The sequence below is a fragment of the Alosa pseudoharengus genome, unplaced genomic scaffold, assembly GCF_046254945.1.
Source record: "Alosa pseudoharengus isolate Yale_2024_CS ecotype anadromous, Long Island Sound unplaced genomic scaffold, YU_APseudo_1.1 YU_APseudo_1.1_scf_23, whole genome shotgun sequence".
Taxonomy (NCBI): domain Eukaryota; kingdom Metazoa; phylum Chordata; class Actinopteri; order Clupeiformes; family Clupeidae; genus Alosa; species Alosa pseudoharengus.
This window is the reverse complement of record NW_027468685.1, coordinates 24,420,357-24,445,626: the sequence shown is the minus strand read 5'-3', so window position 1 is coordinate 24,445,626 and position 25,270 is coordinate 24,420,357. Positions and strand designations below refer to the sequence as shown.

Sequence of the window (25,270 nt, the reverse complement as noted above, 5' to 3'; positions counted from 1 at the left end):
AGGCCTGGCTATAAACATGTGTCTTGACGACTATTTTCTGTATTTGTATGTTAGGAAATATGCACATATTTTCAAAACATTATAGGCTAATTTTAAAAGCATGTTGCGGCATTGTTTCAAATGCTACCTTCTAGAAAACATGTGTGCTGTAATGTATGCTACTGTCAAATTTAGGCTATGCATATTTTATAACAATTTCACCTAGAAGTAGCCTATGCCTAGGCTAGCCTATTCTACACCCAGTCACCAGGTGGCGTACAGAGTTGATTCACTAGCCTAGTGAAATATGAATGGGGGTGAAAATTGGGTTACAGCTCAATGAGCGATTGAAGTTGGTGGGGGTATAATGTGTTAATTTTTCCGAAATATTTTAGGGACAAATGAAATAAACCGGGTTGTTTACAACAGGAAGTAGGACTAGCCTAGATGGAGTGGTGTAGCCTAGTGGGTAGCCTACTTCACTTCCACGAATCCCGCCTCCTTTTGAAAGAAAGTTTGACTTGAGACGTCCTCCTCACATCAGATTGCGTTCGAGCGATTTTCAAAAAATTTCACCTGGGACCGTAACTATAAAGGACATCCGCCTCACGCGTCTTGGATTAGCTTGATCAGGTCTGTGTTTTTAACCTTCGATTAAGGGCAGTGTTTATAATAAGAGGTAGGCTATATTGTTGCATTTTCTGTATACTAATAATATGATAGTATTTGGTTAGTGACATTATTCACTTTCATCAAACTGACATTCTGCATGAGCTTAGTCCACTACCGATAACCGTAGGCTAGTCTAATATATTGTGTGACTGATGTCGCTACACTGTAGGCTATGGTAGGCAGGCCATCTGAATTTCGGACTTCTGATCAGTGTCATGCGGTGCCTTCCAGCTGGAATGTCTCATGTTGTTTATAATTAACTAAGCTCCCATCTCCTCCTCCCTCACCACATACATGACAAGTGATAAGTTAGGGGGAAGACCTTATAGCTTATCTCTGATTCTGATGCTGCTTCTTGCAAGTGGCATGAAACAATATAGTTTTGCTTTAGAGGGAGAGGAGGCTCTAACAGCGGTATTAGTAGGTTAGCCTATAGTAATATAGACGAGGGCTCAAACGGCGCCTGACTTGGAACCGTTTTGTGGACTTTGCGTGGGATGATAAAGTGCGTGTCCCTGTAATTACGGAGAATGGACTAGCCAAATCTTGCCGACAGCGGTCTGATGCTTGGATTCCTGCTCAGTAAAGTTAAAATCTCCAGGCCTGCCCATCTGATGGGATCCAGATGTACCAGTGGGATGGGCTTACGACTGGCAGGGTCCCTCAGAAATTTCGGTGGAGGTTAAGCACTGCTTCATGGCTATTAAGCAAAACTGGACCTGGAAGGGAATATATTTTATAGTTATCCCTTTCACATTTCTAGATAAACTTGCCTTTTTATTAAAATATATCACAATTTGAACAGTGTTGCTTAATTTGTGAATTTGATAGGCCTATAATTTAGGCCATACCAGTACCATACCAGTGATATTTGTAGTTAAACCTACAAAATGCTGATAGAACATTTGGTGCATAGATGATAGATGCCAGGCTGCCTGGGAAGATGTGGAAGATACCGGAGACAGCATCTTTTTATTCAGGGCCTGTTCGATCATGCTGAGAAAATCAGTTCCAGTCCTAATTCATTACAGTCGGTCAGTGGCCTCACACAGTCCCACACAGTGTGTCTTTTCGTGAGGCACATCTAAATTGCAGAGTTGCAACTGGTGAAGTGCCAGAAAACAGGTCATAAGTTCAATTTCTGGCAGCACTATCTGGACCACATCAAATGTTTAAATCTAGGCTACTGTACAGTATGTCTCTCCTACTCTGAGTTCCCCCTGTCATGCAATGGATCGACTGGTAAGGGGTGCCATGGACTGGCATGGGGTCAGTATGGCAGTCACCTACAGATAGTTAACACATACAGGACATCTTACAGGGTGTTATTCTGGTTGTCCCCCATGTTGCCAGTATGTAGGCAATAGGCATGCATTTATAGCACAAAAAGGGAAATGCAGTTCAGTTTAAAAAGAGGCCGACCTGTTAAAAATGTCGTCCTACTGTACATTCATTGGTTACGGAAATGATGGTGGGTAGTTTGTTATGTTACAGTTGATTTCATTGTTGCAAAGTCTGCTTCTTGTCAGTTCAGTCATCATTTACATTGATATAGGACACTGATAATTTTTTTTTTACCAGATCTACTTCATAGGAGCCCCAAAGTACAATATTTATATCCCTCTGCCAGCCAGTCAGAAAATAGTATTCATTTTCAATGATATGTCTTGTAGTTTCTTTTAAAAGTTGGTATACCATGATTATTGTGTGGGTAGTTTTGTATTTTCAAATTACTAACTACTTGTATTTTAATTAAATACATTTATCACATCATTATTTTGTATTTTATATTTGCTACATATTATGATGCATATATGTATTTTAATTAAATACATTTATCACATCACTATTTTGTATTTTATATTTGTTACATATTATGTTACATATTATGAGCCAGTATTTGTAGTTTGTAACAAAATAGTTTTTGATGTATTTGCGCCCACCTCTGTCTGTAGGCCTATTGACCTGACTTTACACTTGGGATCTATGTCGAATTTAACTAAACTAATACTTATACAGATGTAGGTTTTTGCTTTATTTCGGATTTATTCCGAGACATACAAATGAATTATTTTTTAGTCAGAGAATGTGAATGTGAATCTTCTTCATTTCCTGTGGTTTACGGTAGACATCTGCTAACTCAACACCCGTTTTTAGATTGTGGTTTAACACTTCAGTGACTGTGTTGTAACATCTGGTCTGTGATATCACTTTTTTCTGCCAATGAGTCATCCTCTGTCGTCCTCCACAGCAAGACGACGTGCATAGACTAGCATTTCCCCTCAATGATGATTATCAGAGTTTCCCAATATCAATACTCTCTCTCTTTCTCTGTATCCAAACAGGTTCATGGTCTTGGAGCACCTCCTTTAAGTGCATGGCAATGTTTAGAAACTGTGGTGCGTTCAAAAGAAGAAGCAGAAGTGGAGGGAGGCACAGGATATCATCTGCATGTGTACGCCTATCACCAGCACTGTGAAGGCACATACAGTAGGCGAGCTCAGAGATACTGAGCACGTTTGAACTGTTCCACCAAAACGTGCGACTCACGAGGTCCAGATGGCGGATAACATCCCCTCAGGATTTGTGGAGGCCTGTGTGGTTGTTGGAGCAGCAGGGGACAAACTCAAACAGCTCCTTCAGGTAAGCACATGACTGGGATTGGTATTGATTGGGTCTGTTGGAGTATGATGCACCTTATGTTTAGAAGAGCTGGATTTCCTTATCTGTCAAAGTCCTTTATACAGCAGATTTCCCTGTGTGTTAAAGGTAGAACTGCTAAATAGAAAGGAAATGACTGAACTCTAGATTAATTTAACTTTGTATACTGAACATAGGCTAGTTAACCTCTTGTCAAGGGAACCCATAACCATTGTAATGTACCTGCTAATCTATCAATCTTAAAGAGCCTCGATGCATTTATTTACATATCTTCAAACATCATTTATGTGTAAAACCTTGCTTATAGGTAGAGGTCTTGGGCAAAGTGTGTTAGGCAGATGGGTCCACCTTTTTAGCTGGGCTCTGGTCAGGTTTGTTTCCTGATCACAGTTGTCTCAAACTGTTCCTGAATGGTTTCCAAGCAACCACCTTTGTGCTTACCCTAGGGGTTTCAGGACTTTGGTTATGTAAAATGCATTGAAACAATTAACTTTTAAAGATCAAGTAGAAGTCTCAGTGAATAATGTCCTTTAATTTCTGTACTGTTCAGGCTCGGTACAAAGACCTCCCCCTGCTGGACCCTGAAGTGCTGCAGGTGCATGCGCCACCCTTCGTCAGCAAGGAGAGCTCCAGCGACAGTCCTGGCCATGCGCCGGCCTTCAGCCGCATCCAGAAGAGGCGTTCATTCATGAAGAAGAAGCGTGACAGGGTCACCACACCCTCCAGGGAATTGGCAAAGGGCGACGGGGAGCCCCCTGCCACCACTGTTGTCGCCGCCACCACGGAGGATGTCAGCGTCCCCAAGGACATTGACCTCATCGCTTTGCCCCAGCTGTGTTTTCCAGGTGACGCACCACCACCACTACCGGAAATTCACCCAACGCAATGTGCACTCATAACCTTTGGGGACTATCTCAGGTGATTTAAATATTATGTTCTCCTTTTTATGCAGAGGGCCTTAAAATATCCGAGGAGTGCAAAGAGGACTCTTACCACTTCCTGGTGTTCACAGACGTGTTTGGGAACCGGACGCATGGGGTAGTGGTGCAGTACCACAGACACATACAGGTGGGTATGCTAATAAATGCTAACGCTTAGCATGACCATGCTCCTGCTGCAGCCATAAAGGCAAATCTGCTAACCTCGGGATGTGAGGAAATGTTTGTAAGTTGGAAATCTGACACTTGATCTGCATATGATAGTTTGATTGTATTCAAAGATTCCAACTGCAAGTAAACCACTATCTAGTGGGAAAGCTGGTTTTGTGTGAAAAAAGAGATGAGTGATGGTGATAAATTGTTTTTCTGATTTCAGCTGTAATTTGTTTAGATTGTAGTTTGTCAGTAAGTAAGTACGAATCTCAGTAACTTCTTTGCAAACATTAGGACAACATTATTGTTAAACAGTGTTGTGCCTCTGTCACTTCTTTTGTCTGAGCTATGATAAACCACCTGTCGATTCGACATTATACCCTAGATCAGAGACTCTCAACCTTTTTTTGGGCTAAGGCACACTAAATGTCAAACCAAAATGCCAAGGCACACCGACTTCTGGTGACTGATTATGTTGAATGTCACACATTATTATAGGCTGTTACCAGGGATGTTCATTCTCATATGCCCATATTTTGTCTATTACATAGAGAGTGTGCATAAGCTGAGCACAGAAATTGCAAGTTATGACAATATTCACAGATCGGGAAAGGTTGCACAACAATGGGGAAAGGGTGTGAGAGTCCTCAGAATTGGCACTAGATTCTTGCTCTTGCTCAACCAGGCAGGTGAAAAAGTTGCTAAATCTAGCAATTGCGATATATCTATCTAAAAAGCTATTGTGGCAAGCTTGCCTAGAATGATTTGCTTGATGGATCTAAGCTTCACATCATGAAATCAAACTGAGAATGATAGCCTACTAAAGACCAGATTAAAAAAAAGTTGTAAATCTCTAACTGCATTTAAAGCCCTTCTATTATTCCCATCTAGTGTATTTCACAAGCCTGTACAAAAAAAGCATTGGGTTCCTCAAAATCCACGGTACACCGCTGAGGAACCACTGCCCTAGATATAGGCCTGATAATCCAGATTGTAGGCCTGCTCTGATATGAGTCCACAGCTGCTCCGCAGCTGTTTTATATTTGGGCAAACCCCCTGACTCTGGGGCTCAGAGCACAATGTCTGCATTCCAGAAAAGTGTAGGACGTCTGCTAGTGTGTGCAAACCTTAGCTAAAATCCACTTTTTCTAAGTTCTAAGCGAGAATTATGTCCAAATGAAAGTTGTAGATGCTTCTGCATTCCGTGATGGGTGAATGGTGTAGTAAGCTGGTACGGTGAGAATTTTGTACCTGCGTCACTGTGGCACATCAGCATATTGACAGGCCTAAAACTATTTTAACTGTGCTTATTTGCACTTTGGATATTTACAAAGGGAGTCTATATGCTCAATGGCCTTCTGAGGATTTTGTATATTTTATATATTTTGTGTGTTTATATTACCATGATTTGTATGGTTCATTTCTTTAGTTGATACACCACACCAGTGTCAACACCCTTTGGGCCAAACCCTGTGAAACAAATTTTTGCATTTTTGAGAATTTCAGTAGAGTGTAGTGTGCATAGCGAATAGCTTTTGACAACGGTGTAATAGATAGTTAGAGCCGTGCATTTATATCTTCAAATGTATGACCATTTACTTTGCTTTAGTAGACATATTTAGAGAAAAGTAAACCTATTTGAAAATCGTTTAACTGCTAAGTTGCCGTCTCATAGCTGTGAGGAAATGCTTGTCCTTGACTAACCACAGGAGAAGTGACCATCGTTAGGTTGCTGACTCAGTTACGTCCGTAATTCTCTTCCCCAAGTTTGTGGCGTAAGGGCCCCATAGAGGGACAGACTTACATCACATCAGTACATATCACACATCACTGCACACATGACATTCTGTCAGCATCTATGGTATAGTGCAGAATTACAGGTTTCATTTGATCTATCCTACTTCAGGCTTCTCAAGATGGACATGGACATCAAAATGGTCACTGGACATCTCCCAAAGGGCCCAGACTCTACACAACATACGCCATCTGTGTCATTTCCAAGTACCCTTATTACAATGCCCTGAGGGACTGTCTGTCATGGTAGGTCGCCCCCACTGCTCTCTCCCTGTCTCTCTCTCAGTTCGTCATTTCCTGCTGGTTCTCTAAAGTTATTATACAGCTCACTGAGGTTCTTTGCTTTGATTCCTGCTGGTTCTCTAAAGTTATTATACAGCTCACTGAGGTTCTTTGCTTTTGTCATGTGAACCTGTACCACCAGCCTCCTGATTCAGTTGCGGACTTGCCGAATGGTGGACTTTGAGGAGAGGGTGAAGGAGTTCACAGCCAAACTGGCACTCGTGCCCATCCCTCCACCTGGGCAGCTTCATGTGGTAAGCTTTCGCTAGTGTGGCCCCACAGCATGAGCTATGAGAAAGAGACACAAAAGTCGGTTTTGCTCTCATTTAATAGCAGCTTTAGCCAGTGCCTTCACAATAGCTTTCAGCTGACTCAGCTGAGTTACTAGTGTGTTATTTTTCCTATGCCATGAATCTCAGAATGCATTCAGATGCATTCAACTCAGAACTCAGGCCTGTTTTTCATACGTGGATTAAGCCTAGTTTTAGCTTGGAGATTTTCATTGAAGTTTTATTTTAGTCTAGGATTAGGCTTAATTCATGTATAGGAATCTGTTCCAGAGTGACTGAATGGTAAGCTAGCATTTGTGAGTTCAACTGAAATGAAATGACTGAATTATAGGAAATGTTTTTGTGTACGGTGTGTCTGTTTGCCTGCTCGGCTGTGTTCAGGTGTTTAGTCTCCGACCGCTTCAGATCTTCCTCCCTTCTCGCGAGGATAAGGAGCGACCGGCCGTTGACCTGGACCTTCATCTACCTTTCTTGTGCTTCAGGCCGCAGCAACTCCTGGAGGTGAGCCCAGGAAAGGAACACTGGCCATTTAATAAAACTCTTCAGTTGGTCTGGATACAGTAGTTTTAATGAATCTGATGGCACATACTGTATCTGGCATCTGTCATGTACTGTTGAAATGTACCCTGGTTTACCGTATTTCATGCAACTGCTTACCCAGTCCAGTACTATTTTAGCCTCTTTCATGTGATTAGAATAATGGGATACATGTTAGTTTGACTGTGCTGTGACAAACTCCAAAGGCATTCTAATGAACAACAGATGCATCCCTTTAAAGTGAAAGTGGGCCTAGAGAACAATTACAAGTTACTTTCACTTCAGTCCACCCTTGGCCTCCTGTCAAGAGGAGTCTCCCCACAAATCCTTGGGAAAATAGCCTCTCCTGACCTGACCTCTACCAGCATCTTCCCTCCTGTAGACCTAATATCTTTAATCAGGTTTCTAAGGCCCAGTCTGCTGTTTTTTGTGGTATATAATACTTACCAATCTACTCACTCTGCCGTTTTGTTATCTGGGTCAGAAACCCACAAAAAAGTAAAACAGCTCTCACAGCAGGATGTAGCTAAATATATTGACACGGTACATCAGATATCTAACAAGCCAACTGTTATCAGTGTTAAATGTATTTGTAGTTAAATTTGTTCCCCATCTGGCCCATAGATCATCACCAGCATCCTGATGGAGCAGCGGGTGGTGTTTGTGTCCTCGGACTGGGCGCGCCTCACCCTGGTGGCCGAGTGCTTCATGCGCTTCATCCACCCGCTCCACTGGCAGCACCCCTTCGTGCCCATCCTCTCCCACCAGATGCTCGACTTCCTTATGGCGCCCACCTCCTACCTCATGGGCTGCCACGCGCAACACTTCGAGGAAGTGGCTGCGGTATGTGCACCCTTTTTGGCCAATGCAACCAGCCACCAGCTTTGCTCGGTTAATCGGTCACTCCATCTTGTGCTGTGCTTCCTTCAGATTGTGAGTTTGATCGCCTTGGCTAAATGAACCCAGTAAACTCAGCCAATCAGGGACAGGAAAAGGATCTGGACATGCACGATTGTGTGTCCGTTAGGGGATTATCTGAGATCTTTAAGTCTGTTTTGCTGTACCGATCCTGTTTTCTACAGAATTGTTTGCTATGAAGTTATGATGGGTGTCTGACTGTGTGATCTTTCGGTGACCCGACAGGAAACAGATGACCTGATTCTCATCCACATCGATGAGGGGATAGTATCGTCCTCCAGTGCAGACCACCATGGCCTGCCAGAGACGCCCTGGGCTGCCAGGGAGTGCTTCACAAGACGGTATGCACCAAACCAGACACTGTGCTCTTAACTAAAAGACTTGGACACTCTCATTGTTTAAAGAGGCAAAATAGCTCACCCCGGAATAGAGAATCTTTTGCTTAAACAGTTGACATTGGAAATAAACAGGCAGTGGACACAAGTTATGTAATGTGTTTTTGGCTCATTCATTCAGTTTGAGGTTCAGGGCTTTGTTAGTATCCACTCTGTTCCCCGTGGGGATAGTGACAATGCAGTGGTACAGACCAGTCGTAGACAAGTTTTTCCAGTTGCCCCTGTGCAAGTGACCCGATAACTATGCACAAGCCTTTATGTTTGCAGGGTGGAGGGCTTGCAGATACACTACGACCTGGAAGTGTGTCGATTGGGTGCGGGCACTGACGTGAATGACCTGCGCGCCCAGAGGAGACAGTGGCAGCACACACTCAACACTGAGATTCAGAGGATCACTCTGGAGCTGATCGTCAACATCTTCAGGTTAAATACAGACTTCCTGTGTCAGCCATACATCGGAATGTGTGATTAAATTGATACATTTCCCATTAGCTGCTTTATGAATGTCTTGTGATTAATAGTTTATAATGAGTAAGCAAAGATAACATTTCATTTAATCATAGTTCTAGAGGCAGAATCCTGTTTTATTTTTGATGTATATTGTGATTTTGGGATATGTTCTGATATATGGAGATATTAGTTAGTTCAGTAGGTATATAGCTCATTTGTGATGTTAAAGGAAAGGCAAATGATCGATATCTAACGTCTGATACAGACCGATTACACCTCATAACACCTTACACTCCATAATCCCCTACCTTAAATTGGAGTGAATACTGTAACTGCCAAAGTGGTTTGGTTCAGGTGTCAAACTCATTTCTTTTCTTTTTTTAATTAGAGATGTACATGATCATCTTAACTATGAACACAGAGTCTTCAACAGCGAGGAGTTCTTAAAATGCAGAGAACCAGCTGATCAGACGTTTTACAAGAAGGTACTATCAGTTAAATATGTAGTTGTGGTGTTTGAAGGGGTCCTTACATTCAAACATGTGACATTTATTTTTACGTTTTTGCACTTAACTACACTTTCACTTTCTGGTCTCAAAGGTTTTGGACACCCACATCTTCCATTCCTTTCTGCGAGATCGTCTGAATAAGAAGATGGACTCTTTCTCTCGCATGGAACTGAACACAAGATCAGACATCCACAAGTAAATCAATAAAAAGTACAATTCTCATGTTACAGTCTAACGGCTTATAATGGTCAGTGACTCCAGTGGTTTGTCTCCCTCTCAGACTAAGGACCATGATGGATGTACCTCGGAGGCCCAACATGCAGGAGATGGCTCGAAAATGCACTACTCCAGAGAACCGCCTTAGTAGGAAATTAGGCATGAGTTTGCCCAATTTAGCAGAGCGAGCTCCCATGGACAGTGTCAGAAAGACCTCCCTCAAGAAAGTCACCTTGAATGGAGGTAGCAAAAAAGTCCCTCATTTAGAGATACTTGTTAGATTCTTATGTAGTAGATACAGCTTGCACTATTGTATACGATATAGTTTATGATTGTTTAATTCACATGATTGACACATGATTGACATGATGTGTTTACAATGATGTTGATGACACCTTTCTTCATCGTGGGTTTCTCTGTTCATACCAGAAGTGAAGGCTCCTCAGAAACCCATTAAGACCTTCCGGCTCCCTGAGTTTCCTCCACCACTCTCCTACGTGTACGTTCAGAACTACTACTCGGACATGATCAGTCAGCTGGGGAAGGCCATGTCCTGCTTGGGTCCAGAGGACTCGTCCCTACTGGCCCGCTACCACTACATGCGCGGCTTCGTCAGCTACGTGGCCGGCAAGCGTCTGGACGCACTGGGCGACTTTCAGAACCTCCACAAGACGGACACGGACATCTTCCCGGTCGAGCTGGTCCGGGCGCTGGTGGACTCGCTGGCGGCGGACGAGCGTGGCCAGGCCGAACGGCGGCCGGAGCTTGCGCGGCTCATCAGCCGCTCCAAGAGGGACCACGAGGGCGAGCGGGCGCGCCCCGACAACTTCGCCACCATCAAGAAATTCCAGCTGCCGCGGACGCACCTTCAGCGCGACGACTTTGTGCGCCGCATCCAGGAGTCGGGCATTGTGAAGGACCTGAACACCATCCACAGGCTATTTGATGCCCTCACTGTGGGTAAGTGAAGAGCCGCTGTGTCTCAGAACAAAGGGCTCTACTGTCTCATCGGCCAACAAAGAGGGGCGCTCAAGTGAATCATTCTCCTTTATTGTCAGGACAATGTGATTGCCTGTTTGCTTTAAGTATTTAGAATACATTGAATTAATGAATTAACTTCATTCCTTAAATAATAAGGCTCTCAATGCAGTCAGACTAACACAGATCCTAACATTCCCATGCTTTGCTGTGCGTTTTAGGGCCATCCCCTGAAACCTCTCCCATATTGAAGCTCTGTGTTATTGATTATTTAACTTTTACCAATCAAGTGTGAGAGCCTTAAGTCTGGTATGTTTGTGTGTGACTGTAGTTGCTATGTGTGAGTGACCCCCCCCTCACTTCCTCCGCTAGAGACTTGTAAGCCTGGCTTGGGTTGGCAAGGTGTGGAAACTGCGGTGAAGGCTTCTTCCCAGTCTATTTTTTACATTGATTCCGGTCTAGATGGTAAGCATAGCCTGCATAGGCTGCAGAGTGTGCTTTGCCCATCGCCGTTCAGTCTGACTCTGTTTCTCTGTACGTCTTGTGGGTGTATGGCTTTGGTGTGCGCACTGCTGGACTTGCATATCTGATTCAAACGTATACTACTCCTGTTTGCTTTTCAACTGTCAAGCAGTTTTCATTTAGCCTCTGGACTGCCCTTCTTTCTGCCTGTGCGTACAACATTGGACAATGCTTGCTAGAAGCTAGTTAATAATTACCCTAGCATTTGCATTTGGTGGCTTGCACGGTTCACCACCGGTCATACATAGACTGCCCTCCAAACAGGTCACAGGAATGTGTTCTGCTTCAGTTTGTTTTAAAAAAGCATGTCAACAAGCGACTTAACCTTTGTGTTAGTAATGGGCTGTGCTGTAGTACAGTGGTGCGGACATGGATTAAGCCTGTTCCTGGTCTGACAAGGTTATGCTGAAGTGAATGCTGAATGTTGAAGTTTTTACTCACAGTTGCAGCCTGGTCTGTTGTAGGTCTGAACTAATGAGAGAAACATGCAGTAGCCCTCCGTGTGCCAAAACTAAGAGTTTTATAACTTTCACCACTGACCTACATTTGGTATATAGTTTACCTATTTTTAAAACCCTTGGATTCACTTGATATTGTACTTTTTACTTGCATGAATCTTAGTTTATTGACTTGCTCCATTTCAAAATGAGAAACACTAGAGGCCTGGTTATGGGCCTCAGCCGTTTTCAGTCATGACCCCGGATTCCCAAACACCCCAACAGGTCAGCAAAAGCAGGTGGACCCCGAGGTCTTCCGCTTCTTCTACACCATCTGGAAGGAGACAGAGGCCGAGGCCCAGGACGTGGACCTGCCCACTGCTGTCCTGGAGCACCTGGAGACCAATGAGTGCGTCTACAAGCTTTCGTCCTCGGTCAAGACCAGCCACGGCGTGGGCAAGATCGCCATGACCCAGCGCCGCCTCTTCCTGTTGACCGATGGGCGGCCGGGCTATGTGGAGATCACCAAGTTCAGAGACATTGAGGTGAGTGGGTGAACCTCCAGGTCAGTGTTTCTCAAAGTGTGGTCCGGGGACCACTGGTGGCCCGCAAGCTATCCCAAGTGGTCCGCGAGCAGACGTGGTAAAATATAATATAGATGAGTTGTTTGCAATATTCAACCAACTTGTATGTAAATCCAAACAGTTCTGCAACACTGTCTATGTAATATATGCCAGTTTAAATCATATGAATCCACTGACACAATAAGCAAAGTGCAAAGACAATAAGCAAGGTGGTTTAGTAGGTAGGCCTATTGTGTAGGCTAATATAGGGCAATTCCATGGAAAATGGACTTTTTGTCACATCCATAACGCCAGTGAAATGCCTTGGCATTTGTATGATGTGAATGATAACATACATTTTTTGTGCATTTTTTCTCATTTACATTCATCAGACAAAAATAGCAAATGCTCAAATTTCATGTAATCATTCACATCATACCATACCATCACATTTTATTGGCCTTATGGATGTTACAAAAATGTAATTTTCCATGGAATTGCCCTATAGCCTACTGTTGAAGTAGGTCTAATCTTTTTTTTTTCAGCTAGATGGTCCGTGCGTTTCTTTTTTATTGGTTAGTGGTCCTTCGTCTGAAAAAGTTTCAGAAACACTCCTCTAGATGGAAAAGAAAGCATACAATATAAGATCATAAAGCATAGCATACAATATAAGAACATAAAGCATAGCATACAAGCATAGCATACAATATAAGATCATAAAGCATAGCATAGAATATAAGAACATAAAGCATAGCATACAATATAAGATCATAAAGCATAGCATACAATATAAGAACATAAAGCATAGCATACATTTATGAACATAAAGCATAGCATACAATATAAAAACATAAAGCATAGCATACATTATAAGATCATAAAGCATAGCATACAATATAAGATCATAAAGCATAGCATACAATATAAGAACATAAAGCATATGGCATGACCATATGACATTTGTATCATGCTGAGTTCTCACACTCCTTGCTGTAGTTTTTAAAGGTAGTGCAAACCTCAGTGGGCCAGCTGTGATGGCATGTAAGAAATGGCAGCCAATTGTCTGTGAGTGAAGGTGACGGAGGACATCAGGATAGGATCAAGTAGGATCAGACGGGACAGTGAAGAGTGACAGGAAGTGAGTGGGGTGGAGATGGAGTGGGACTGGGAAATGTCCGTGGGTTGGATTAGAACTTGGGTCCCCGTGGGCACTTGGACCTGAGCGTGGTACGGACGCTGCAGCCACACGCTCCACTGCTCCCCCTCAAGACAGAGTCATTTAGAGGGAATCTGACAGATTAACATTTTCATCAACAAAATGAGAACTTCAGTTTAGTTTGAGAAAAGGGAAGGCCTTGAGATCCAATGGTTCTTGGGGGCACTGCACAAAGTTATATCATAACTCCACCAACTAAAACCAGAAATATCAGTTTTAGTCTACTGAGCAGATTAGGGAAGGCTGCAGGCTGTACTTAGTGCAGCGTCTCATTTTAACTCTAACCTTTAAACAGTGACAGTGAACATACCCCATCGCTACTCGCCTCTCATAAACAAGGCATGAATGGCTCATTGGATTATCTCATGATGAGTTACCCCCTTTTTAAATATTTCCTTGGTCTTCGAAATATTTGATCTTTATACATCACATAAAGCATGAAAAAAGACAAGTAAACAATAAAATAATGTGTTCTTAATGTGTGCATATGTTGTTGATGCATTTTGAATTCCCGTTTCAGGAAGTGAGGATCTCGTCCGCTCCTTTCCTTCTCCTGCGTATCCCCTCGTTGAAGATCAAGAGCTCGTTGAGGAAGGAGATGTTCGAGGCCAATCTGAAGTCCGAGTGTGACCTCTGGGCGATCATGATCAAGGAGATGTGGGCTGGGAGGAAGATGGCCGATGAGCACAAGGTGCAAACCCTATTGAAACTGTTCAATGGCCTTTACAGTACGAGAGGTCAGAGGTCAAACGTCAGACTCTCAGATGGCCTGTGCTAACGCTTTGTTCTTACATTCATAACCTATGATTTCGGCCAGGAAGGAATGTGAAAGCGGTTCAGTGGCTGAGGTATTGTTCAAAATGTGGATAAAATAGCCTCCCATCTATTTTGAGTGTTCCCAGGAGAGAAGCCTGTTCATGACAAATGTCCAGTGACTGTGGTGAAGAGTGACCGTGAACTGATTGTTCTTGTGATACAGACTAAGGGAACATTGAAAGAGACTGTAGGTGTCACAGGAATGAATTGTTTGTTTTGAATTGAAATGTTAAAAGGTATCACTGAAAAACTGGACACAGTCATAAAAGCAATGCAAAAGTGAAACGGAAAAATGGAAAAATACAGGGTGGTACCCTGAGAATTCCGTTCGTTGACATTTCCCTTTTACCGTGTTACTTCTAACTGAAATAATAACACAAATATGAAGGCCATTACTTGTTAATTCAAGACCTTGACAGCATATAAACAAGGGGAAGCAAAACAGTGTCATCGTGCCAAAGGCAACAAGTTACGGCCCAAAGTCGGTCCAGTGTTTTATCTCTCCATCACCAACATGCCAAAGACAAAGGCATTTCCATCAGTCATGCCAAACACAACGTTTGGTGGCATATTTAATCACTTTCTATGTGTTTTCAATTGAAATCTGCCACACCTAGCCACAACTGAACACCAGCAGACAGATACATAAGTGAGTGGAGCAGCCTGGCTAAACTGCTAAAATTGTTTGCGGGGAAAAAAGGCATAGAATCAAAGCAGAAGAGACTGTGTTTGAGATGATGGCATTTCTGCATAAATAGGGACAGTTGGAGAGATGGGTGAATAATTAGACCGTTCTATGGACAGACTGAAAGATAAGGAGAATTGTGTCCAGACGTTTGAACCGAAATGGTGTCAGATACAATGAAGACAAAGTCCCTTTGTTGTCTGTTTTTCCCAGGACCCCCAGTACATGCAGCAGGCTTTGACCAATGCCCTTCTGATGGACGCTGTGGTGGGCTGCCTCCAGTCACAGAAGGCCATCTACGCTGCCTCTAAACTGGCTTACTTTGACAAGATGAAACTGGAAGGCAAGGCACCATACATGACACCTGAGACACAACCAGCCCATACAACAATACACATTACACAGCTACGGTATCTCTCCTGGCGTCCATCACCACCACAGTCATCACTGCAATGTCAATATGCTACTGGGAATAAAAATGATCTCATAGCTCATTCTGTACACATATACTGTACTCTTTATTTACATGTACAGTTGTCCAACATTATTTTATGGCAATATACTACTGTTTGTGCTGTTGTTTGATGGAAACTATTCTGATGTGTTATCACCGCTGCACAATAACAATAAAGTAATTGAATCTTATCTCAACTGACACATTCCAAGGCACCTGTGAGCTCCAGAGAAGGAAACACATGTAGAAGTGACCGTTCGCTATAGAGTAATGAACTCTTTGTGTGCGTTGCTTATCTAGTGCCCATGATGATCCCCAAGACCACTGCGGAGACCCTGAAGCACAAGATCAACCCGTCCCTGGACCAGACTTCTCCTCACGCTGTGGACGTGTTGCTGTACACTCCAGGTGAGTTGTTGACTGCCAGATTGACACATTATCTCCCTCATAAGTCGTCAGGTGACTCATTCAAATCCACATGACTTGTCCCTTTCAGCTGTATCTCTTACGTCAATCAGGCACGACTTCATTCTCGAAATATCGGGTTGAGAAACCGATACCGTGTTTATTCTTAGAGGAGACTAGCGGGCATTTAAAGTGTGTAACACTCAACCTCAATAAATGCCTTCATTTAGGGCATTTAACCAAGTTAGACCTGTTCTGCAGGCTTGCACCTGGGTAGTGTAATGCAGTGCTGGCTTGAAGTGTTGCCCTGGTAACCCTACTCTGGTATCCTATGTCTTAGCCTTACAGTCACCCGAAAACACATCCACGTACGGTAATTGACAGCGTCAAAGCATACTCAGCAGAGGCAACCACAGGACACTGCTGGCCTTAAAAAAAATAGTTGAACTGTCTGCTCTTTTGACAACTCACTTCCTTAAATCTTCCGACACTCAAGAACTTTTAGCCGCATTATCTTGTGTAGTATCTGATTTATAATTACCCCTTTGAACTATGGACATATGTGAACACAAAGGTTTTGCAATCTGCTGTAGTACTAATCATTTCCAGCGAAAGAGACACACATTCTCACATTAGTAGTGATAGCTGTTTCAACAGAAACAAAAACTTCCAAGTCGCCTCTTGCTGTTTTAGTGTGGTGTTGAAAACATCACTGTAAATCTCATTAAAGGCGTTTTCCCAGGCCAGAGCAAACAGAGCTACGTCACTTACACAAACAGGCACGAGACACTCTCATTCAAACGTGTCACTCACAGAGGTACTGTTGGCCTCCTCAATGTCTCGTTGTGAGGCCGTTTGCACCAGAGCTCCAGGCACAGTGAGAAGAGCCTCTGTGTCCAGTTACCTCACACCACAAGTGGAGGGCAAACAAGGCAACACTTCAGCCACCTCCGAGCAGTCCGTCCGTTACACGAGTGGCATGTCAGTCCTGGCCCCTCATTGGCTCGTCTCTATTCCATTAGCGAATCACATGGCCAACACACCGGGGCCTCAAACTGACCCAGTAGCATTGGTCATGGCGTTCACTAAAAACAGAGCCCCCTTTTCAATCCAATAGCCCGAATGTAGGCCACGCATTTTCCATTGGGCACTTGGCATGTACCCAGGTTGCTCCTAGACTATTTTTCCCCTCTCTTGTGAAAGAAAGACAGGATGTGACACATCAGAGGGGTTTGGGCCTCCCCTGTAGGCGCAGTAAACTGAAAGCGTGAGTAAGACAGACTGCCAGCCAGACACACTGTCTTTGATCCACAAAGCCTGGGCTTCTTCATAAAAACAAATGCCCACATTGGTAAACTGGAAAACATTACCACATTAATCACTGAACACTAGATGGGAATATACAATATGTGTATTTCAAATACACTACTTTGCAAATATACATATACAGGACTACTTTTCAGGACTACTTTTCACTTTTCACTTTTCACATAAAACAAATGAATGTTATTAAACTTTACCGAATTATTCGCTTTGAAAACTGAAGACTACATTGGGGGTGTTTGTTTGTTTGTAGTAGTAAGCCTAAAGTGCTTTATTTGTGAGGGTGGCGTGTGTAGGCTGGTGGTAGGGCTGACTGTGGCACCTCTGGTTTCAGGGCAGCTGGGTGTGTCGGGCACGGACGGTGGTGGAAACCCCAAGCTGTGGTGTGCGCTGAGCGATGGGAAGGTGGTGGTGTTTGATGCAGCCAGCTGGTCCATGCAGCAGAATTCAGTCCAAGTGGGCTCGTCTCAACTGGTGAGGATGGCTGAAACCAAGATGGGAAAGCACACATCACAGTCAACATCGTTTATAATATTTTCCATTGGCATTAACCTCTAGCCTGTAAACCTGTAGTTCCAAATAGCATGACATAGGTCTCTGGATCCAAAAGCACTGCTTTAGTGGTCTTGCTTACAGACTAGGAAATTATCATTTTGCACTCACTCATGACCGATAAACACAAAACACCAAAGTTTATCATTTCTACTTAAGCTGCCAGTGAAGAGATTGAATCTAATCTTATTGACAACAAATAGATATGAGGCAAAATTCCTGCCGTAGAGTTTTTGGCACACGTGCTGTTTTTCCTCTTTCTTTTTCTATCCTGATTCCTGACCCACCCTTGAGATCTGAGGTCTCTGCTGCGACCTCCTGGTCAGTACCTGTCATTACACTTCAAATGCACTTAAAAAAAAACACCAACGGTCATTCTTCTTTTTCCAGAACTGCATGCTGGGAGTTAATCAGCAGCAGCTGTGGATCGGCTCGCAGGACTCGGTCATCTACATCATTAACCCACGCAGCATGTCCTGCAACAAGCAGCTGACCGAGCACCGCAGCGAGGTCACTGGCCTGGCCCTGGAGGAGCGCGCCGACAAGTACAGGTGACGCAAGTAATCACAGCAGTGACGCACAAAGGACTGTTTTTTGTTATACTAAGGGGAAAATGTCCATTGGGATGTAGTCATCTGGGAATAACCCATTCTTCTAAGGCTTGAAATGTTGACATAAGGTTACCTACTATGTGGAAGTTACCAGAATCAAAACCAGCCCATCTGACACACAAAAAGACCTTAGTAATGATTAGTGTGTGTACTATGTGTGATATTTGATATTTTAAAACAGCGAGTCCTTATTTAAATGCTTAGCAAAATGCAAAATCAGTCAAGGAGCAAAGTCCTTGTGCATGAACTAAAGCCATGATGTGGCGTGTGAGAGCTTTCAGCTGCCTCACTGAGGTTTGTTTAGGATCTTGCTTGTGGTATGAAATTAGCAAATAGATTTTCCATCATTATCAAATTAGCTTCGGTTAGACTTTAGACTTTGCACATTGCCTGACATTTAAATTAAAAGTCATGATTTCTTGTGAGACTTGTGATTGACATGCTTTATATCACAGCATTTTCCTGAGCATTGAGGGGATTGTCTAACTTCTGCATGAAGTAATGATCAACCCATGTTTTAATCCTCATATAGTGACATTAAATTAGCACTAAATGAGACTTTTCCATCAGCATAACTCTTGTTCACCCTAGTGAAGTCAGTAATAAATACTTGCAAACTTCTCAGTTATTTCCAGCATATTGTGACTCAATTCTGACAGCCTGAACTTTTTTGTGATATCCACACCTCTCGCACTGACAAAAGGCCATTTCCTTCCTCCACGTGTTTGTATTTCAGTGTAATGAACACTGAACAAACACACGCCCTCTCTGCTTTCAACACACGTGCCTTTTCAAACATACAAAGATATAATAGACATATAGCATTCTGAAGCTGCTCACTTAACGTAGTATCATTAGAAGACTTTTGCTGCTATCAGAAATCAAATTTAGTAATAAGGGGTAGATTTACTGTATGGTATGCAAAGATCCATTGTATTGCATCCTCTTAGTCCTACTTCCCTGTTGTAGATGGACTAAGGTCAAGAGGTCAAGAGGTCGATCCTGGGGGAGCAGATTGATGAATGTACATCTGTACTGTACTGTATGATGCTACTGAATAACGCCTCCTCAGGAGCTAGAAATGGAACTGTTTGTGTCTGTTCTACTCTCAGCCAGCTGGTGGCGTACTCGTGCAGCGCCGAGGGCACGGTCATAGTGTGGGACGTGTCCACGCTGCAGGTGCGCAAACACTTCCGCCTGTCCTGTGACCGTCTCCAGTCTCTGCAGGTGCACAACGGCTGGCTATGGTGCTGTAAGTGGCCATCTGCACTCTCACTCTCACACCCTCTCTCTCTCACACTCACACACACACTCTCTCTCACACTCACAGCACATCGCTGCCTTAGACAGAATCAGGGTTCCATTATGCTCATACGCACTTAAAGACTGTCAGCACGCATTTAAGTTATATGGCGAGTGAGTGTGGGGTTGGTAAGGGATATACCACGGGTGCCATAATGCTTTTGCTCAAACAGTTCTACTTAACTATGCAGGAACCCTTAAAGGAGTACCGTCACACCGGTGTGACGGGAATGTTGGGAAATTAACATTCTAAAGAATATCTGGGTTCATTGAATTCAACATAGAATTTTAGAACCTTCAATTGTTGCGGAACTTAGAATGTTCAAAAACCTACACCTTTAAGGGTTAAAAACATTTTTGTTTATTCATCCTCCTTCAATGCAAAATTCAGAGTGATTGCTTATGGTGAAGAGACAGAGTGGGGTGTCCTGGGATATCCCCAGTCATGGTTATGGTTATGGGATATGGCAGACGCTTTTGTCCAAAGCGACATACAAATAACAACAATACAATAGTTAAATTTAACAGTAACAATTTAAAAAGTTGCTAAGACTACATTAAGGAGAATAGTAATAATAAACAACGAGGTCAATTCTATCAATAAATAACCTAATGAATATAAACAATAGAATAATATACAAACCATAATGCATAAGAAACGCTTAATAAACTAAGTGCATGATATGCCTTTAGACCCCTCTTGAAAGCCTCTATTACAGGAACGGAGAGCACTGGGCAACTCATTCCACCAACATGGAACCACTGAGGAAAAGAGTCTTGAATTTGACCTAGCGTTTATGGCTGGTCGACACAACAGACACTCATCAGAAGGCTGCAATGGGCGGTTGGGGATGTACATCTTGATCATTGAATTAAAATAGCAGGGAGCAGATCCAGTCAGTGTCCTATAGGCCAAAGTAAGAGATTTAAATTTAATTCTGGCCACTATAGGGAGCCAGTGGAGAGTAACTAGGAGAGGAGTTACATCATGGAATGCCTCTCGTCCAATCAGAAATTAATTAATAAACTATTTATAAATAGTTTGACAGAACCTACTGTAACTGTAGTATAAAAACAGTGATACTGGTTAAGTCACACAGGCTATCTGTGTACTTGTCCAACCCTGGTGAGCGACTCTTATTCAGAATCCTTCAGATTTGCTGTTTGGACTTTAGTGTATCCCTCTGACCTGCTGTATTCACACCTTGTACAAATGATTCATTATATGCCATCACATCGAGCATTGCTAGCCTTCTCCTTGTCTTGTAGTTTCTATATAAACATATTATCTGCAGTTACTCAACAAAAGCTGTTCCAGGTTGAGTTCCAGTATGTATATGGGCTGTACGGAGGAACATATCATTTGATGTGATATAAGCAGGCCTTTTCCTATAGGTGTTTCAGTTTAGCAAACAAAAGACTATGTAAACATAATGTTCCTTAGTATCAGTCTCTTTCTTCCCTCTTCACCACAGGTGCACGTGACAGCATCCTGGAGGTGCGTCGTAACGGAGCCGTGCAGCGTCGCGTGTCTCTCCCTCAGCAGAACCCCCAGGGCAGCCCAAGCTCCACCATCAGCCGTGGTTCCAGCCTCAGCCGCGGTTCCAGCCTCAGCAGGGGCTCCTTCAGCTGCTTCCTGCTTTTTAATGAGGTGAGGAGCGCCTCTGCCTCCGGCCCCAGCGCTAATGAACACCCACTTCCTTATGACTCCAAAGAGCTTTTCCATATCAGCGTCCTAAACTGAACCTGCGCATATTCTTTTGGTCAAAGTGTTTATTTTTTCTTTTCTTGCTTTCTTTTTTTATTGTTTTCTTCTCATCATTTCTCTCTCTTTTTTCTTTGTTTTTGTTTCTTTCTTTCTTTGTTTTTGGTTTCTCCTGCTGCTGCCGTCATTCTTACTTCTACTCTTGCCCAAGCTTCATGGGTCATTAAGCAAACAGCCCAGTCTTGTAGAGATGGGCTTTGTTGGAAGTCCTGGTTAATGGATGACATGTGCTGAGAGTTTAGGTGAACTGAGTGGTGTGACTTTGATGTGCTGTCTTTGATGACTGCTGACTGTTGGGGGTACAGACTGTGTGTTTATGTGTATTTCTGTGTGTGTGTGTGTGTGTGTGTGTGTGCGCACCCATATACGGTATGTGATGTCAGCATGTATGTTTGAGTGTGTGTGCGTGTGTTTTTGTAATCTTTGTAATCTTATCTCTATTTTTGTGTGTGTGTGTGTGTGTGTGTGTGTGTGTGTAGACGGAGCAGTTGTGGAGCGGTTGTGCAGACGCTGATGAACTGTGTGTGTGGCACTGCCGAGATCTTACCAAGCCCTTTCATCGCATCCAGCTGCAGGACTGTGCAGGCGTGCTGTGCATGATCAAGGTCAAGAACCAGGTGAGCAACATTGTTTATTTACTTTTTCTTTTCTTTGGCTTGGCTCAAACATAGCTGAACATGTGAAGTGAACACAAGGTAGGCCTACAGCACGCACGTATCCACAAGCAGCACTCCAGCGTATACCATTTATGAACATCATATACACAAAATATCATATACACATCATATACACACTGTTACTGTATGTCCCAGAATATGCCTGGCACTCTTGAGTTTCACAATTAGGATTATATAAGAGAACAGCCACCCACTCCGTTTTCTTTTGAACATGGAGTTGGTTTCAAAGCTCTTGGAGCTTAGAATCTTTCTCTTCATTTTCTGAATCTTACACAAAGAGTGGGGGGATGGCAATCTTCCACTTTAGCTTTGGGGACATGTCACATATGATGACAGTCAGGTTAAATATGTATGTCGGATTACTACTGTGGACATTTGATTAGCTGTGTGTGTCTGTGTGTATGTTTTTGCAATTTAACTATAAAAAGGGGCACAGAATACAGTGTTATCCTCAGATTGAACCTTCCATAATAGTTACTCTCTCCGTCAGTTTATTCATCCCTCTCTCTCTTCCCGTCTGTCTTTCTTTCTCTGTCACAGATCTGGGTGGGTTGCCGTGGGCGCAGCATGGGGCAGGCGCGGGGGAAGATCTACGTGGTGGACACAGAGCGCCACCTGGTGGAGAAGGAGCTGGTGGCGCACAGCGACCGTGTCCAGGCCCTGTGCTCGGCTGAGGACCGCTACGTGCTGAGCGGGGCGGCGCGTGAGGATGGCAAGATCGCCATCTGGAAGGTGGAGTAGGTAAAGAATGTGCCGGGGGGGGATGTGTCCAGTGAATGGATCAATGCACTGATCCAACCACTGGGATCGTCCATTCTGAGAGAAGGGCAATTCTGTACAATTCAGGACATTTTTGGACAATTCTCAGGACAATTGTGCCATTGCTGCAGAATAGAGGGAGACCTGTATTATACGGTGCTGAAGGTGACCGTGATCAGGATGCATACTGTATTATAAAACGGTATAAATGAAGGGCTGTTTCAAGGTGCACACTAAGACTTTCAAGGACAAATAGACGTTGTGTTTCTGGAGTTAGACTCCGAAAATCAAACTCTGTGAAACAATCCTTATGGGCTGTGTGAATCAGCTGTAACTGTTTACAGTGTAAATTGTCATATAGTATTCTCTGTCATGTCACATTCAATTTATTTACATTTCCTTATTTATTAGCTGTAGAGTACCTTTTAGTATGTACAGAAGACATGATGTACCTATGTTTTTTAATTATTATTACTTCTCATGTCAACTTTATATTATGGAAACTCCCATTTTGCATGGTTCTCAGCAGTATTTTTTACCCAGAAAGTAGCAATAAAATACTTGTCTTTATGTATGTACGTTTTATAGTATTAGCTGAAGATAGCTTAAAACTATAATGGGAAATTGATACGAAAGAGGAGGAATGAATGCATTACAGCTTAATCTTGTTTGTGAAAGATTTTTGTCAAGTACCTCAACAATTACAGTTTACCATTTTGCCCACTAGAGGTCGGTAAACATGTGCAAACACTAAGATATTTGCAACTTCAGCCCAGTAGGGGAGCTGCAATGTTTTTTTTAAATCTCATTTTAATACATTAATTTGGGTTAAACGTACCTTAAAATGACACTTTTCCCATTTGGGGGCACTTTAGGTTCAACATACAGTGCCATTCAAACTTAGAAATTTTCATCCCATTCCATTATAGACAATACCAGCTGAGATCAGTTCAGATCAGCAATGTTTTTTTAATCAGGGCGGCAGTTTTGAGATTACATTATGTGCTTTCATAATTGTGGTAATAATAAAGGGTTCTCCAGTGTTTTCTCAGTTAACCTTTTATTAACTTACAAACATTGTTGAGAGAATTTCCCCCAGGTGTGTTTTACAGTGTATCTGTAGTAATATGCATTTGTACATCCTTTTGTACTTTGATATTTATTTATTCATCCTGATTTATAGCACCTGATTTATAGCACATTACTGCAGTGTTTGGATCTCATCAACTGGAGCTTTTGGATGTGTAGATGTGATTTCTCATCATCATGTGATTTCAATTCACAGTCATCCAAATTGCAATCGGGAAACCCATCTGGTTGCCTGAGTTTTTAATCCAATCTGAGAACCTCTGAGGCCAAAAAAACCCGGCAGATGTCAAATCTTTATACCATCTCACCAGTGATGACAGTGATTTTAGTGTTCTCATAGTTTTCTTTTTACTCTATACATTCACTTCACGTTTGCACCATAAGATGGATCACAGCTTGTTTAAAGGTCTTAAAACCCTGTTGCAGATTAAAGATTATAAAAACAATGGATTCTGCAGATTTCCCCAGACCGGGGCTTACCCAGTTTAATTCCAGTCCAGTACAGTTTTGCTGGCAGGGATTGAGAATAATATCTCGAGGAATCCCAATCTGCAACTTTACTATTTGCAGATGTCTTTTTCCACAGAGAGTAGGGGATGAGATTATGTGATATGTGAACTACTTTGAGCTCAATCTTAACATTTAAAGTACTCCAAAAAGATAACCGTCACTTCATATATGGAGAGTTCTAAACTAAAATGTTGGTCTATGTTACTGCTGTCTGAGCTTGGAAGCTAAGCTTTGAAGACTATACTACCAAAGGATCTCTTATTTCAACCCTCCTGAGTGCAAACTCAAACAGCTTAATCAGACTGGGTGTGTGGGCGTGCTGTGAACTGTGTGCCGAGGCCCCTGGATTCACAAGATGGATGATGGAAGATGCCTCTTCTGCCTCTGTAATGACACTATGTACAGAGAGCTTGGCTCCAAAGCAAACATCTGAAAGTCATTAAACATCACGTCACGTGTGTGTGTGTGTGTCTATGTGTGTAGGGTGGTGTATCTGCACCTCTTTCAAGCCATACATTAAACATGGTATTCTCTTTCAGGTGGTAAGTGGGTTGATAAAAGCAAATGTCAGGCAGGGAGACAGTACGCTTACATAATTCATAAGCTACTGTGATGAAAAATGTGATTTCCAAATGAAACTGGTCTTGGGCTCAAAAATAATATAGAATATGGAGTGTCGCTGTTGTGGAGGACTCTTTCATAGAAACACAAAAAAAGCCCACAGCACAAGGAGAAACTGAGAGTGTGTTTTTATCTTTTTTCAGGCCTAAAGCAAGGCAGTTTTCCCAAAAGGGGGACTCAAAATACTACTA

General features: G+C 42.9%; 1 protein-coding gene across 2 annotated transcripts; it reads left to right on the top strand.

Moving 5' to 3' along the window:
- Nucleotides 1–517: 517 nt before the first annotated feature.
- dennd3a (DENN/MADD domain containing 3a) lies at nt 518–24,916 on the top strand. Of its 2 annotated transcripts, XM_076302111.1 has the most exons (25): nt 523–658; nt 2,997–3,294; nt 3,863–4,157; nt 4,265–4,380; nt 6,310–6,443; nt 6,622–6,733; nt 7,151–7,270; nt 7,931–8,149; nt 8,450–8,565; nt 8,887–9,042; nt 9,458–9,554; nt 9,670–9,773; nt 9,859–10,037; nt 10,224–10,754; nt 11,145–11,237; nt 12,017–12,276; nt 14,031–14,201; nt 15,225–15,354; nt 15,766–15,873; nt 17,528–17,667; nt 18,136–18,296; nt 19,469–19,608; nt 21,134–21,309; nt 21,903–22,040; nt 22,641–24,916. In XM_076302111.1, the coding sequence occupies exons 2-25, from the start codon at nt 3,211–3,213 to the stop codon at nt 22,839–22,841; spliced, it is 3,981 nt and encodes a 1,326-aa protein (XP_076158226.1). In that variant the 5' UTR covers nt 523–658; nt 2,997–3,210; the 3' UTR covers nt 22,842–24,916. The 2 variants fall into 2 exon arrangements, with proteins under 2 accessions (XP_076158227.1, XP_076158226.1); XM_076302112.1 differs by lacking the exon at nt 11,145–11,237 and having other exon boundaries at nt 518–612.
- The last annotated feature ends 354 nt before the right edge of the window (nt 24,917–25,270 follow it).